A 16,610-nucleotide genomic window follows, 5' to 3' on the forward strand; every position below is an offset into this window, starting at 1 on the left:
GGCTGATCAAACGAGGGCCAGAGGTTGCTCCACTCTGGGACAAAGAGAAAACATTGGCACTGGCGGGTGGCAGCTAAGGTCCAAAGGAATCTCAGCAAGGGACATAGACGCTGCTGGGCCCCATGGCTGAGATGGCCCCGGAGGACAGAGGGCTGGGGACCAGGGCTGCTCCCCAAGATGCCTCGGTGAGTGATGGGGAGTCACCTCAGTCCTAGTGGGTGGGGGTGGATGGGACCTTACTTTCTTCCCTCAGGAATCTTCCGTGGCAGCAGGACCCCATTTCTTCGGCGTCGAAGGGCTAAGGGGGCAGATTCAGGGGTCAGGAGGTGGTGGGGGCTCCCGAGGTCACCTCCTGACCTGAGGCGTGCTCCTGCAGGGAAATGATGTTCTTGTTGGTGACTTGGGCTGACCCAGCTTTTTCCAAATGCCACTCTATCACAGAAATGTTCCTACACATACCAGGGACGCTGCAGTGTCCCCTTTGTCCATGTGACCATCAAGCTCAGTATCTCAGTGGCAGTAAACTGATGAGACAGGATGGCAGGTGATGTTTGTGAGCACATCATAGTTTATGTTCAAAATGTGGCCACAGCCGGCAGTGATGGGAGAGATCCCAGGACTAGACGACAGCGGGGGGCCACGAGGTGGGGGCCTAGGGTGTCTGCCCTCATTTTACATAAGAAACGTTTACTTGAGAAATGGCCTTTGACAAAATTGGAGTGTGGGCAAGATTTGAAGCAGGAAGCTAAATGGGAAGGTTGAAAGGAAACAGATCCCCACCCTCTACCCTTGCCTCACCCCGCCTTCCTGTGTTTGCCTGCTCCGGGGAAGGGGGAGAGAAAGACAAGAGTCGCTGAGGACTCCGCACACCACGAGAAGGCCACAGGCCACCTCGCTGACCTGGAGCTGCTGACCTCAGCCAGGCCCAGGGCACCGGCCATGCCTGCTGAGCTCGCAGCCGCAGCAAATGGCCAGCCCTGCTCTGGGGATAACCACGGGCCCAGTGCCCCCAGGACACGACTCCCAGGAGCTGTGCCGGGCGTGCTCACGGCCTGAACGGGATATAAACTCAGCGGTGGCTGACTTTCTGCCTAGAAGGTCTGACAGCTCACCCACAGTAGCTTGGGAGGCAGAGACCTGCCTGAGCCGACATCCAGGAATGCAGGCCGCAGAAATAACGCCGTTTCCATGCTCTTTTCTCCAATCCTGTTACTCAAGGGGCCAAGAGAAGACGATGAGGCTATGCATCATGACTAGGTCGTTTAAAGTCGTTAATGAAGCTAAAAACTGTTAAATAAAAATGGTTTCTATCCTTTTACCTTCATATACCTTCCCCACAACCTGGGAAGTCAGGCATAAATTTAAAAGGTCCAAGACTTCGGCCCTGGCAGGTAGCTCAGTTGGTTAGAGCATCGTCCTGACACACCAAGGTTGCGGGTCTGATCCCTGGTCAGGGCACATACAAGAATCAACCAATTAATGCATAAATAATAAGAGGAACAACAGATTGATGTTTCTCTCTCTCTCTCTCTCTCCCTTCCTCTCTTTCTCTAAAAATCAATAAGTAAAAATGAAATAAAAATTCTAGTATTTCTTGGAGGGACAACTAGAATGTGCTGGCACAGGAAAACCAGCTTCCAGCCTAACCCACAGCCTGCCCCCCGTCTCTGCTCACCCCCAGCTCCACATGAGCCCTCACACACACACCCTGCCCACCTACATTCCATACACACTCTCCACAGACAAATGCCCTGGGGCCTGGGGTGCCCAGTTGGGCCTTGGACAAGGTTCACACAGGCCCTGAGAGTGGGCTTGAGGTCATTTGCACAGGGAATTTTGGGGTCCTGGTCCGTGGCGTGGCAAGTGCCCTTAGCCCACAGATCGGTCCACAGCCAGGATCATGACCAGAAGACGGTGAGAGGGGCCCAGGCCTCGGGGCAGAGCTGTGAGAGATCTGAGCGGAACATTTTGGGAAAGGGCCAGGCTTGTCCCCTCAGCCAAGAACAAAGCCTGCGTGTGTCCCAGGCGTGAGTCCTCAGCATGTCACTACTTGTCCAGGGCACGGGCTCCTCTTCTTAGAACAAGGACCTGTGCTCTGTGCTCCCCCAATTTCCTTCCTCTTGAGGCTCTGACTCAGGAATTTGATCAAAAGTTAATAGAAGGAGAAATTACAGTGTAGCCCAGCAGGAGCCAAGCTGGTTACCTACAAATAAATCTGCTTTTGCTTTTTTGGGTGTCACCTGTCAGAAATTCAAGTGATATTCTGACAGTCGTACTGATTAAGATGTCAGCTGAATAGATATTTAAGTATTTGAAAAATACAGAGAGTTTGTCAAAACCTCAGGAAAAGTCTAACAAATCCTTCCTGGGAGCCAAGGAAAATATTTCAAAATGGAACAGAGGTCACAAGCTCTCTTCTTCCGAAAGCTGTGTGCTCCGGAAGGCACAGTCCGCTGGGTGGTGGGGTCCAGGGCCCGGGAAGCCGAGAGCAGGGCCCGCGCACCTCCCTCCTTCCTTACCCCTTTCTGCCCGCTGCCTCTCTCCTCTGCGCCTCGGCACCCTCCACCTCCTCAGGGCACCTAGCTGCCGGGAAAGTGGACACCCCTGCCTCTGACCAGGCTTGAGATCACCTCCACATGTTGGTCCAGATTCCAAAACGTGCAGCCTTCCTTTCTCAGCAGCCCCTCCACCGGGAATCTGACCTGGGGAAGGCCAGGTGTTTGTTCCCAGAAGCTATTTCTGAGCTAACTCATATCTTATACCTATTGACTAATATCCTTCCTGCAGATATTTGCTTTTAAAAACAAACAAACAGGATGCATATTAGCCCAAACGAGTCACTTAGCAATTGACAGAATTTCTGGTAATTTAACAAAATTAAATGGTAAAGCTAGGCGGTGGGGATGCCGGTGGGGGGTGGTTGGCGGGTGAGAGTCCGGGGGCAGCCCTGCTGGAGTCCGGCAGCTTTCTGATCTGCGCTTGATCTTCCCGGAGCTTCGTTCTCCACCTCGGGGGGCGCAGACCCTCTCGCCTCCTCCACCTCCGCCTCTGGCTCCTGCCTTGGAGGCATCCACAGCTGCGGGTCGAGGTAGGAACAGAAATCTGGAGTTCTGCTCACTCACCAGCTCTCTCTATTTGAAAGCATATTTTGAAATATTTCAGAATATTTCGAACAGCTATGGTCTGCTGCTTCCATACTCTCCCAGAAACCTGGGGACTACTCTCAGTGGGCCCGCTGCTGACTGTCACCTGTATTATCTCCTTCCACTTCCATTGCTCTGGGATGTCCTTTCCAAGGACCTCTCACCTCCCCCATCGCAGGGAGGCTTTGACAAAGACTGCGGGTGTCATTTTCACACGCATCATAAGTCACAGTATTTTCACACCCCGCACAGTGTATGCACAGTGAAAACACATCCTGATTGGGTGCTTGAGGTCACCCTGTCTCCACACCTGGCCTGTCTTGCTCCACCCTAGTCACCTGTCAGCCACTGAAATCGAAGCTTCTCAAAGACTGTCTCTTTCACGGCCACGTCCCAAACTCCCTGCCTGAAGCGTGTCGCGGGCTCCCAATGAGTGTTTGCTGGATGCCTCCGTGGTTGATTGAAGGAGCGCATCGCTGGGAGACTGGCGTCGGAGGGAGAGGACTGGGGCCAGCAGGAGCTTGTTACTGAGCACGTTTGCCCTGCACTACAGAAACAGAAGGGACCGGAATGCATTAAGACACGGAAACTTCACTGGGCAGCTTTCTCTTCTAGGCCTCAATGAATAAGTGATTGACTTGATAAAACAGAAGGAGTTCAGATCTGCAGATGGTTAATACCATTCAAAGGTATCAGCTGATGCCGCAAAACATCTATTTGCTGTACATTCAAATACAGTGGTTCTCCAACAATAACAGAACAAGATGGGGAAGAGAAATGGACTCTATTTGGAATCTCCCAAGAGCATTTTGAACAGCTTTGTTGTGCAAATCTCCTCATCAAACTCAGATTTCTAAGGATGATCTCTTCATAAACACTGAGCGTTAGCTTGTTGATTAGCGGTTTCCTCCCACATGCTCGATGTGTAGAGTCTGGTTGGCATTCGGAGACACTAAGTCAGATGCAGGGAAGAGAAAGTTAAAGGCCAGCTCCCAGCTCAGGTCTTCCCAGAGCTCAGAGACTCACAAAGCTCCTTCCAGTCCAGAGACTGGACCTTGTCCACCATGGGCTGCTTGGGTTCACAGTCCACCAGCCTGCAGTTGAGGTTCTCTGGGGCCAGGAGCTATACTGGAGCAGCAGGTTGGGGGTGAGGGGAGTCCTAAAGCTCTCTCTGCAGGAAAGACGAGATGTGCCCTCATCCAGGCTCCTATTTTCTCACAGCCCTTGGGCTCCACCTGCCCAAACCCATGGCTTGCTAATTTGGGATCTCCACCACACTAGCTGTTGTTCTCTCCTGTCGGGTCTCCCCTCTGCTTCAGTCTGTGTCCCCAGCAGCTTCTGAAGGAGCCCTTCACCTTGTCACGTCTCCCCGCAGGGCCTCCAGGACAGCTTATTCTCTTCTGAAAACGACAGCAGCCTGTATTTCACCTACAGCGGCCCGTCCAACACCTTGGAGGTCCGAGGCCTCAGCTACCAGGTAGAGGCACGCCTAAGAACAGGCGGGAAGAGCGGGCAGGGGAGGCCAGGCGGTGCCCTCAGTGGAAGAGAAGGGGCCTCTGCTCCCAAAGACAGAGCCGAGTCCATGTCGTTGCCCCACGCGATGGGTGCCGGGAGGCTTCCTTCAACCGCACTGTTGTGGCTGGAGGCTTCGAAGCACAGAGACCTCTGTTAAAACATGAAACAAACTGTGTGAACCTGTGGGGAGGGGCGGGGGGTGTCTCTAAATCTCCTTACTAACTTTATATTTTGAAATAATTTTAACTTTTGAAAAAGTTGGAAAAAATAGTAGAGCGTTCCCATTAGCCTTTGCCCCACTTTCCCTGATGCTAGCATCTTACCCATAGCCCATAGCAGTTACCAAAACTAAGGCATTACAGTGGTGTGGTGCTAGTAAGTAAACGACAGAGTTTGTCGTTATCTTTTTTGGGGGTAAAATGTACTGTCACTAGAGCTAATAAAACAGTCAGAGTGCAAGTGCCTTTTAGGGACTGTCAGGAATCCCCTGACAGGTCAGATTCAAGACCCCTGTTTCCCACACCTCCCCAGGGGCAGACCCCAGGTGGTCCAGATGGGATGTGGTGGGGCGTGGGATGGTGAACCTCTGAGGCCCAAATCTGGCTTCCCGCGGAGGTGAGTTAGGACAGCTAACGAGCCATGCCATAGCCTTTCCCTGCACTGCCACTTGCTAGTTCTGTGATCATGACAAGCTTCTTAACTGCTCTGAGCTGTATCTGTAGAACAGGGATTATAATCATACCCGTGTTATAAGTTTGCAATGAAGATTGCATGAGATAATGAATATAAATTAATTACTGAATGTCCTGAACATAGTAAACATTCTTTAAATTATTAGTAAATTACTATTATTATTGAGTGAAGGCATCATTTTACTTCATGTTGTATTTTTATTTCTGTTCTGCTATTACACATGTTTTCCATGTGTTATCTTCAGACTTGGAAATGGCAGGTCCAGGTTCTCAGCATGGTGGACTCCAGTCCCTGTGATTGGTAGACCCTGGGTGGGGACCCCTCAGGCCTGTTGTGTATCTGCAGGAAGAGGTCTCCTGTAGCAAGTTGGACAGAAGTTTCTGAAGCTCTTGAGCCATCCAGCTCTCTGAGGAACCTTCTGATGTCTTCCCCACAGGTGGATGTGGCCTCCCAGGTGCCTTGGTTTGAGCAGCTGGCTCAGTTCAAGATGCCTTGGGCATCTCCCAAGGACTCTTGTGAGCTGGGCATCCAGAACCTGAGCTTCAAAGTGAGGAGTGGGCAGATGCTGGCCATCATAGGGAGCTCAGGTACACTACCGGCAGATAGTGGGGCACTGGGATGTAGAATTGTCCTTTGGGCAAATGGATGCTTCTTACAGAACCCTGTGCTGACTAGTAGAATACTCTAGCAGAGTGTCTGAGAGCATGGGCTCTGGGTCAGACAGACCTGGGTTCAAATCTCTGCTGCTCCATTTACCAGCTCTCAGGCAGTTGCTGAGATCCTTGGTGTGGTATCAAGAGTGTGCCCCTTGAAGCTGCAGCCAGAGCTTCTGTCCATAACACCTGTATTGAGACAAGGCAAAAACCTCTCCAGGACTGTCAGGCAGCTTCAGACTGAGTGTTCTTTTCAGGGGACTCCTCCACCACAAGAGCATTCATTGTCCCCCCACAATCAGATTCTGGCTTTGGTCAAACAGCGGGTAGACACAGCCCCTCCTAGCCTGAGCTCAACTTTCCACCATCTGCACAGATCCAGATGCTTGCGGTGCCTTAACAGTCACTTCCACAGGCCAGACTTAGCATTGCAGAACGCCAGGGCCGGGAGGGGACTTGGAGAGCAGAGCGCGTTCTCGCCATTGCCTTCTACCTGTCTTTCTCCTTACCTGCTTGGAAGCATCTTTACAGGAGGGTTTTCAAATGAGCTGGCCCTCATTATTTTTAGTGTCCCCCCCCTTTCCACAGACACAGACAAACACACACACCTAAGGACATATACTTCATGCAAACCTAGAACTAGAACTTTGGTCTCCTGATTATCATCTCAGATAAAAGCGTTTCTCCCTAACAGTGTTAGAGATAGCACTTTATACCTTTTCGTTAATCATTTCCAGAAGTACAGATTACTCAACTTTTTGAACATCTGCTCCAAATTTTTACAATCTTCGGACAGGGAAGTTCTGTTTATTGTCTAACCAAAGATCAAATGCGTGTAAATGCACTTTGTCACTGGAACAACCCCGCAGGTCAAGTCCTACCTGCTTAGGGCCCTGTCCCTGCAGTTCTGATCTAAACAAGAAAAAAGTGGCTGCTTCATAGGCCTGTTTTATTTTTGTTTCTAACTCCTGGTGGATTTTCCTGTTTAATCTGCTTTCTCTTTAAGAATTAATAATCTAGGAGGCACAGGGGCTGTTCCAGGTGCTCCCACAAGGCCGCAGAGTCATCTCACCACACACAGCCCTGCAGCTGTCAGCATCCCTGACCTGCCGCTGAGGAAAGTGAGGCTTGGGGAGGCCACACGGAGCCCTCTCCAGGTCCTCTGGCTCTAGGCTCAGTGTGTTTAGCTTCAGATTGACTTGGCTGAAATTATTAAGATGATTTCTTAGAAAGGTTTATCAATAATACTTCCTGTGCCATTTATTCCACTCACCAAAATAATAATAATCTGTTTATAATTTTAAAAATAAATACATAAAACAAAACAGCCCCAGGCGTTTTAGCTTCTACGGAATCAGCAGTGCAAAGGTGTCCTCCAATGAATGAATTCACTGCTTCAGAGACTCCGGCTGTTTTATGAGGATCTTGAATGCCGGTGTTTGCTCCTGGTGCGTGAGGGTCTCCCCAGTTGCACCAGGAGCTAGAAAGGCACCCACTCCTCTCACAAAGCTTTGTTCCGGAAATGTGGCCTTTCCCCTCCTGGTTGGGGACCCTGCAGTCCCTGCAAAAGTTGGTAAAGTTCCCTGTGCTCCCAGAGCCTGGAGCCAATACCCAAGTCTGAGCACAGGACCGCAGCCCACCTCTCTGGCTTCTCTCCTGGCTATTTTGTTCCACCTAAGTTCTCGGGGACCTTGAAGGAGGTGCAGCTGGGAGGCAGCGTGCAGGTCTCTTTCTACCCTGACAACTTGTGATCCCTGTGCAGAAGGATCACTGGGGAAGCTTCTTGCTTTTTGTTCTTTGCACAGGGGCACTGGGGCTGCCTGCAGGAGGCACGTGGCATGTGGCGAGTTGTCACACGATGTGTATTGGTACTTTCCTTGTTTGAAAATAACTTGGAAGGTTTGCTCTCTTAAAGGAATCTGTAGTAAAGAAACCAAAACCCCATCTGGGGGAACTGGACAGGTTCTTTCCAGCTCATTTGCAAGAAGGTGTTCTCAGATCTTGAGCCCATTTCTCTTTCACAGCTTAAATGGCTGTCAAAGAAAGAGTCTCATCGAATGTCTTCCAGAATCCTGGTGCAATCTGGCACTTACTTCCCTGACCCAACAGCAATCACTATGCCATTCAGAAGTGGGTGGTGTTCATTTGTGTGCAATGAATCATTGTTGTTCATTTTTTTTTAAAGAGTAAAAAGTATGACTGATAAAAATTAGAGCATGTAGGCTCTGGCCAGGTAGCTCAGTTGGTTGGAGCATCATCTCAATATGGCCAGGTTGTGGGTTCGATGCCAGGTCGGGGCACATATAAGAATCAACCAACAAATGCATAAATAAGTGAAACAACAAACTGATCTCTCTCTCTTCCTCACTCTCTAAAATCAATTAAAAATTTTTTTTAAATAAGCATATAAAAAGTGGAGAGAAATTCAGAACACACATGTACACTGTGCTGTAGTTTTTAAATCATTCCCACATCTATTACTTTTCTATTTTTCTCTCCCTTATATCTAAAAATAGATCCACTTTTGCATGTTTAAAAGACAGCCTATTAATTCTCCAAATTAGTCCTTCCCACAAAGCCAGCTCCTGAGCCAAATGAGTCGAATGATGAAATGTGGCTGGCATGTTTGCAGCCCCAACCAGTTCAGCTTCACAGTGCAGTTAGCACCAGCCCTGCTTCTGAGGGAGGGACATCACTCCAGGCACAGGCAGGCCCGTGGCAGCCAGAGCCCTGTCCTCCTGGCTGGCCAGGCAGCAACCCCAGCCTCAGTGTGCCCTCAGCACCCCAGGGGGCTCAGGTGGGCTGCGGTCGAGGGCCTGGAGCTCCAGCTGCTGGGCTGCCTCACCCAGTGCTGAGTTCTGTGTCCCTTCCCTGGGGACTGGTCACTTCTAGGGTCCCTGAAGGGGGTGCAGGCCGCCTCCAGGCTGGCCCCCGAACCTGTGATCTCAGGGGCGTCTCCGGTGGCTTTGCAGGTTGTGGCAGAGCCTCTTTCCTGGACGTGATCACCGGGCGAGGCCACAGTGGCAAAATTAAGTCCGGCCAAATCTGGATCAACGGGCAGCCCAGCACCCCGCAGCTGGTGAGGAAGTCTGTGGCCCACGTGCGCCAGCAGGACCAGCTGCTCCCCAACCTGACCGTCCGCGAGACCTTGGCTTTCGTCGCCCAGCTGCGCCTGCCCAGGACCTTCTCCCAGGCCCAGCGTGACAAGAGGGTAGCTAACTGACCCGGTGACCCCACGAAGCCACCGCACCTCTCCCCGGCCTGCCCCCCTGCCCTGCCCGGGGCCCAGCCACAGGGAGTGGAGCCACTCGGGGCACCGCCCGGCCCCCTGGAAGAGCCCGGGGTGCGCTCTGCCCGCCCGCCCGCCCGCCGGCAGCTAGAGCCCAAGCCCCCCAAGCGCCGTCGCAGGCCGGGGGCTCCCCTCGCCGCAGGCGGCACAGTGTGTGATGAGCATCCGGTTGCTTGGTTCCTGATCCTCCGTGTGGCGGGGAGCCCGCTGCCTTGTCCCCAAGACACAGCCAGCTGCCCAGCTCGTGGCGTCCACGTGGGACCTGCTGGCGACGCTGGGCAGTCGGGGGCGGAGGCTGCGCTCCAACCCACCCAGGGGGCAGGTGTTTTATGCTTTGGGGCCGAGTGTGTGTGGCCCTGGGGCGGCCTCCAAGCCGGGCTCCTCTCGTGCCCAGGTGGACGACGTGATCGCGGAACTGCGGCTGCGGCAGTGTGCCAACACGCGCGTGGGCAACACCTACGTGCGGGGGGTGTCGGGGGGCGAGCGGCGGAGAGTCAGCATCGGGGTGCAGCTGCTGTGGAACCCAGGTGAGCGCTGCGGGTGCCGGGGGCTGGAGGGGCCCGGGCCGCCCACCTGGCTCGGCCCGGTCCAGCCAGAGCCCTGACGACTTGCCCGGCTCCCTCTCCGCCTGGAAGGGATCCTCATCCTGGACGAGCCCACCTCCGGGCTCGACAGCTTCACGGCCCACAACCTGGTGAAGACCCTGTCCAGGCTGGCCAAGGGCAACAGGCTGGTGCTCATCTCCCTGCACCAGCCTCGTTCCGACATCTTCAGGCTCTTCGACCTGGTCCTCCTGATGACATCGGGCATCACCGTCTACTTGGGGGCCGCCCAGCACATGGTCCAGTATTTCACGGCGGTCGGCTACCCCTGTCCTCGCTACAGCAACCCTGCTGACTTCTATGGTGAGCCAGCCGGGCCTGCGGCCTGGACACGGGGCTCCCCAGAGCCTGGCGGAGAGATTCAGGGGAGCGGGCCCAGGATGGGGGTGGGCAGGGCCGACTATAGCACGTGTGCCATTTTGCCAAGCACCAAATGCCAGAAAGGGGGGCCAGCCCCCCGTGTGCACAGGAGGTGAGAAATTCCGTGTGCTCCAAACTGGTCTTTATTCAGCCTCTATGGAAGCAGGATATTTGAGATTTGGAGGCCTCCAGGAAATCTTAAAGCTGCACCCACAGAGGCAGGGGGCCCACAGGCACTGGGGGGGGGGGTGGAGGGGACCAGGGCACAAGCCAGCCCAGGGCCTTTGGTGGTCTTGGCCAGTGGATCTCTCTAGACGTGAAAATTGCTCTGTCAGCACCAGGGAGTCCCTTCTGCTTGGGGTCCTGGGCCCTCAGCATACGGCCCTCATGGGAAACGTGGACACTGTCTTCATTCCTGTGGGGACAGCTGCCTTCCAGATGGCTGCCCCGAAAGCAGGTGCTGGGGTCCTGAGTGCTGAGGAACACAGTGAATGCTGGGCAGGTCGCAGGGCTGTGCCAGGGCTGGGGCAGTGGCCACTGCTTATCCCACAGGGCACTGGGGCTGCAGTCCTCCCCCAGGACGGCCTGGTGTAGCAAAGGCCTCACCATAGACATGATGACGGGACCATCTCCTTGAGGGCGGACACTGGACCCAAAGCTGCCAGTCCACAAGAGGGCGTCCCTTTGACCCTCACAGCCCTGCCAGGCCAAGGTCATCTCCATCCATACAGATGAGGAGTCAGGAATCCAAAGAGTTAAACACCTTGCGCAGCCATGAGGTGCAGAGCTGCGGTTCCTAGCAGTGTGCCAGCCCCAACCCTGACTCCAGGCCCTGCTGCCCCCCCCAGAAGGAGGGCACTGTCCACACGCCAGCCCTCACCCTGCGCCCTCGCCCTGGGTGAACTCATCAGAAGCCACCCTCCCTCCCTCCCTGTGATCAGGTGCCAGGCTGGCTTCCTGCCCTTTGTGACATCCTTAGGCCAGTGGTTCCCAGATAAGGGGGCAGAGAGCACCTGTCAACCTGCCGCCCGGGCAAACTGCAGTGACCCCAGAGTGGGGTTACTAGAAGTCAAATGCCTGCAACAGAACTGGAAAAACTTAATTTTTCTTTACTTTTAAATCATTATTATTATTATTATTATTATTGGTGGGAGCTCTTGCCTATAAGCCCTGGGGCAGGCGACCCGCAGCATCTGAGGGGCAGGGCCTAGCAGTGCCCAGAGCGTCTGGCATCCTGAGCTCCAGCCCTGCACACTGAGAGGACATGTCGTAATTTACAGGACCCCTCCTAGACATTGTCCTGCCCTGAGATGTGCCATGAAAATGGGAGGAGGGAAGAGGCTAGGGGGGGATGGAGGGAGGGGCGACCCCTAAGGCCTGGGAGGCTGGGCTAGGGAGGCCCTGGTGTGAGCAGCCCCGAGAGCCTGTCCAGCACTGCAGCAGCCCTGAAAGAGGAGGCCCGGGGCCGGGCTCCCAGGTGTCCCCGCAGGTAACACGGAGGCGGTGGGGGTCAGTTGGTCCTCCAGCTTGTCCTCCTGGCTTCCTCCCCAGGGGCAGTGGGAATTTTATTTATAGTTGATGGGGCCCTGGTACCCTCCAGCGAAAACATGCTTCCCATGTGGGCAGGCTGCTTGAGAAGCCAAATTACTAACTTACAGTGAGAACGAGACTGCTCAGCCCCGCCTGCCAGCCGCCTGGACGGCCCCCGGGAGGCTGGGTCCTCATCATAGCTGCTTGGACAGCTGGAGTGGGAGCCAGGGCGCCACTGTGGATCTGAAGGTCCGGCGCCTCCTTCTCTGTCCTGAACATGTCACCGGCCTGGGTGCGGGGCTGGGGTCAGCACCCACAGGGCCTCCTCCCTGGCCCTCTTCCCGTTCACCAGCCCCTTCCCGGAGACAGGCTATGTGGCGATGCGGCTGGGCCTGGCAGGATGGAGCCAGCCCCGGGCACCTCCCTGCCCCTTTCTTCTCTGCCCATCACTTTGTGGTCACATGCAGAGTGCAGAACCCCGGGGCTGACCGGCGCTGCGGGCTGGCCTTGCACTGAACCCGTCCCCTGCGAGCACATGCAGGGGCAGGTCGCCCACGACCCCGCACCCTCTGCTTGCAGTGGACCTGACCAGCATCGACAGGCAGAGCAGAGAGCAGGAAGCGGCCACCCGGCAGAAAGCACAGTCACTGGCAGCCCTGTTTCAGGAGAAAGTGCGCGACTTCGACGACTTTCTGTGGAGAGCAGAGGCCGGGGAGCCAGGCGTGGGCCCTTGCTGCAGGAGGTGAGGCGGGGTGGCTCGGGCGGACAGTGCCTGCGGGCGGCGGCCGCCCCGCGCCGTGACACACCGTCCGTCTCCACAGCCCGGCCTTCCCGCGGGCCGCCGGCCGCCTCCCGCCTCCCGCCCAGCTGCCGGGCCCCCTGCAGCAGTTCACCACGCTGATCCGGTAATTCCTGCCCCCCCCCGAAAGTCTGCGGTAGCAAATTAAGACCTATCTAAAGTGAGTCTGAAGGAGGAACTGGGATTTGAAGTGAATTTTAAAAGGTAAATCATTTGAAAAAGCAGCATCACCTTGACCAGCAGCTGCCCTCACGTGATACGGAGCATTGCTGCTACTTTCATTCCTTAAACAAAATCAAAATATCCTTACTGGCCAGATGACCGCAGAAGTCACATAGGCTCACAGTGACAAGCCCAGACAGTAGAGTGGACCCCCCAGCGAAAGGGAAGGTGCCCTGTCCCCAGCCTCCGAGGAAACCTGCCCCAAGGTTGGGTGTGAGGCTCTCTAAGGTGGTTTCCACGCACATAAACATTTTAATAGGTAAATGGGACTGTACTCCCCATAGTGTTCTTTGTTCTGTAATCGGTTGGGGGGCTTGGACTGGGGGGTACTTGGAACGGCACCTCCACCTCTCTTCGGGTCAGGTCTTCCTCGGCATCCCAACCCGCCGTAATTCATCCACCCGCAGAGTCCACACTGGTGGTCGGATTATCTTGGGCTTTTGCTATGACAAGTAACTATAACCAACATCCTTGTACATACCTCTTTACATACTGATTAGCTATTTCCTGAGGATGACTTTTTACATATATATATATATATCTTTATTTTTTTAATTTTTATTTTTTAAATACATCTTTATTGATTTCAGAGAGAGAAAGGGAGAGAGAGAGAGAAACATCCATGATGAGAGGGTCACTGATTGGCTGCCTCCTGCATGCCCCCGACTGGGGATAGAGCCCACAACCCGGGCATGTGCCCTGACAGGGAATCGAACCCCGACTGCCAGGATCCTAGGTCGACGCTCAACCCCTGAGCCACGCCCAGCCAAGCCGGATGACTTCTTTAAGTAAAAGCTCAGGGCAGATACATCGATGATAAAAGTAACACAATCATTTACTACCTACCATGAGGCAGACGCTTTCATCAGTGAGCTCACAGCACCTCTGTGAAGCCGTCTATCCCCTTTTTACAGATGAGAAAAATGAAGCTTACAGAGGTTCACTGACGTGGCCAAGGTCACAGGGTGGTTGCAGGCTGTTCCCTTGGCAACCCTTTCTTTTGTTTTTTAAGTCGTCAGATTTCCAACGACTTTCGAGACCTGCCAACCCTCCTCATCCACGGGGCGGAGGCCTGCCTGATGTCCCTGGTCATCGGGTTCCTCTATTACGGCCACGGGGCCGTCAAGCTCTCCTTCATGGACACGGCCGCCCTGCTGTTCATGATCGGAGCGCTCATCCCGTTCAACGTGGTCCTGGACGTCATCGCCAAATGTGAGCGCCCCGGGCCCCCACGGCCCATGCATGGAGCGGCCGGGCACTCGGCCTCGGCCACCCCCTGAACTGGCCCGGAGCCGACCTGTGTGCCCTGCGCTCCCAGGGAGAACAGGTTTACTGAATAATTGTCACCATGATTGTGAAATCAACGATGATAATTGTTTGCAAAGTTCACACATTACTATTAGTATGCAAATGAAAGCAAATCACCGAGGCGTCTGAGGCATCCCTCTCCTAGCAGGATTCGTGCTTGACAGCAGGTACAAGCCACAGAATTGCAGCATCCAAATCAGGGCGCTTGCACTCTGCCTGGTTTTGTTTTTTTTAATCAGACATTTAGGCAATATAAGTTTTTAATTGTACTAAGAGAGACTGAAAAACAGAAACACTGTCAATTCATTTCACTTTCATCCTCCTCTTCTCCCCTCTCCTAGGTCACTCCGAGAGGGCAATGCTTTACTATGAACTAGAAGACGGGCTGTACACCGCTGGCCCATATTTCTTTGCCAAGGTGACTGGTCAGGGCTGAGAGCGAGTGGCTGGGCGGCGGGTGGGGGCAGGGAAAGCTGCACCGCATCGTGCAGACGACCCTGAGGAGTGCTTTGCTGAACGGGGGCCGTCACCACCTGTGGGTGTAGGTGCCGCGTTCCCCAGGGGAGTTTATAGACTTGATGTTTTTTAAACACTTACCAGAAGGCCAGCAGAAACCTTAAGAAGAAAAGGTGGGAAACACCTAGCGTACCTCCCCCCCCCAGTCCCAGCTTGTCCCCGGAGCAGGCCGGGGAGGTGCTGCTATTCTCACCGCAGGGAAGCGAGGCTCAGAGAGGTCGTGCGGCTGTCCCAAGGCCACACAGCTGCTGGGCCTGGGCAGGCGGGGTGGGCACACGAGACCAGGTCCCGCGAGCAGACACCTCCTGCCCCCCTGGGGGCCACTGCTCTGGCCCGCCCGGGGCGCACACGGCGTCTGCGGGGGCCGGCGGTGAGCTCGTGCCCCAGGGTCCCGCGTGCCCGCACCCCCGGCTGCGGCCTGGTCACGGGAGGGGGGGACGTGGCGGGGCCGCGGCCTTTCGCGGTCCAGGAGCCAGGGAGTGGAGGCGCCGGCCCCACATCCTCGCGGGCGGCCCTTTGCAGGTCCTCGGGGAGCTTCCCGAGCACTGCGCCTACATCGTCATCTACGGGATGCCCACCTACTGGCTGGCCAGCCTGCGGCCGGGCCCCCAGCCCTTCCTGCTGCACCTCCTGCTGGTGTGGCTGGCCGTCTTCTGCTGCAGGCTCATGGCCCTGAGCGCGGCCGCCCTGCTGCCCACCTTCCACATGTCCTCCTTCTTCGGCAACGCTCTCTACAACTCCTTCTACCTCACCGCGGGCTTCATGATCAGCCTGAACAACCTGTGGACAGGTGAGGCTTGCGGCCCAAGCCTGCTTCGGCCGGAGACGAACGCTCCTCATTTAGGTCCAGTTCGAGGCGCAGGTGCCCTAAGAGAATAACTGCAAAGGGGTGTGGGTGGCACTCTTTTAGAAGCCCCAGCTGACACTTGGGAGCCACCCCCGACTCTCCCTCGCGCCCCACATCACCAGTGAGCCAGGTGCATTCTGCCTCCGTCGCCCTGAAAGCTGTCACTGCCGCATCCCCCGGCCCGGGTCACCCCATCCTAGGCCCAGGCAAGCGCCCGGCCCCTGCGCCCCTCTCAGCCCCCACCGGTGCAGAGCCAGCTCTCTAAGGGCAAGTCCCTGGGGCAGGGCCTCCGCCCGGCTCTGCGGGAGCCTGCAGGCCGCACCCGTTCCCCACCTTCCCCGGCTCCCCTCGCGGCCAGGCCTTTCCTGACCCCCAGGCAGGGTTCATTCTCCCCCCCTGCCATCTTACCGCCCCAGGGGCAGGACCCAGACTTGAAAACTCTCTGGTTGGGGGCTGCTGAGCACCTGCTGGGAGGGACACCCCATGAGTTACCCTCTGAGCTGTTATGGACCAACCTGTGGTGACCCCACAGCCTCTGGCCACCCCACCCCCGGCCCCGCCCGTGTCCCAAGCTGCCCCCTGCCCTTCCCCCTTTAGCCCTGTCCCCTCCCTGCTCCTTCAGGGACTCGCTTCCCCAGGGCAGAGCCACCCGGCCCGCTCCGGCCAGGGCCCCGCGGGTGTGAACAGTGTGCCCCTCGCTGTCCTCAGTGCCGGCCTGGATTTCCAACGTGTCCTTCCTCCGGTGGTGTTTCGAGGGGCTGATGCAGATTCAGTTTAAAGGGCAAACTTACCACCTGGCGGTTGGCAACCTCACCTTCCCCATCCCGGGGGACAAAGTAAGTAGCCGGGGCTCGGGCTGGGCCCGCGGTTCCATCTGGACGTCCCAGCAGCTCACTGGTGTCGGTCCCCAGATCCTCAGCTCCATGCACCTGGGCTCGCACCCGCTCTACGCCATCTACTTCATTCTCATCGGCATCAGCGGCGGCTTTGTGGCCCTGTACTACGTGTCCTTGAAGTTCATCAAGCAGAAGTCAAGCCAAGACTGGTGACCCAGCCCGGCCGCCCGCGGCGGGCCGAGCCGACCGGCCTGCGCCCGGCCTCCCGGAGCCGGCGGCGCTGCAGTGGCGCGAGGC

General features: G+C 55.7%; 1 protein-coding gene across 2 annotated transcripts; it reads left to right on the plus strand.

Annotated features, from left to right (window-relative positions):
- The first annotated feature begins 107 nt into the window (after positions 1–107).
- Positions 108–16,526, plus strand: ABCG8 (ATP binding cassette subfamily G member 8). Of its 2 annotated transcripts, none has more exons than XM_087823836.1 (13): positions 108–185; positions 4,519–4,620; positions 5,788–5,938; positions 8,977–9,215; positions 9,688–9,820; positions 9,929–10,198; positions 12,365–12,527; positions 12,607–12,690; positions 13,819–14,018; positions 14,456–14,532; positions 15,153–15,420; positions 16,186–16,313; positions 16,389–16,526. In XM_087823836.1, the coding sequence occupies exons 1-13, from the start codon at positions 123–125 to the stop codon at positions 16,524–16,526; spliced, it is 2,016 nt and encodes a 671-aa protein (XP_087679962.1). In that variant the 5' UTR covers positions 108–122. The 2 variants fall into 2 exon arrangements, with proteins under 2 accessions (XP_087679962.1, XP_087679961.1); XM_087823835.1 differs by having other exon boundaries at positions 123–185; positions 15,111–15,420.
- Positions 16,527–16,610: the final 84 nt, after the last annotated feature.

This window comes from Miniopterus natalensis, chromosome 13 (genome assembly GCF_054644295.1).
Source record: "Miniopterus natalensis isolate mMinNat1 chromosome 13, mMinNat1.hap1, whole genome shotgun sequence".
In the NCBI taxonomy this organism is placed as follows: Eukaryota; Metazoa; Chordata; class Mammalia; order Chiroptera; family Miniopteridae; genus Miniopterus; species Miniopterus natalensis.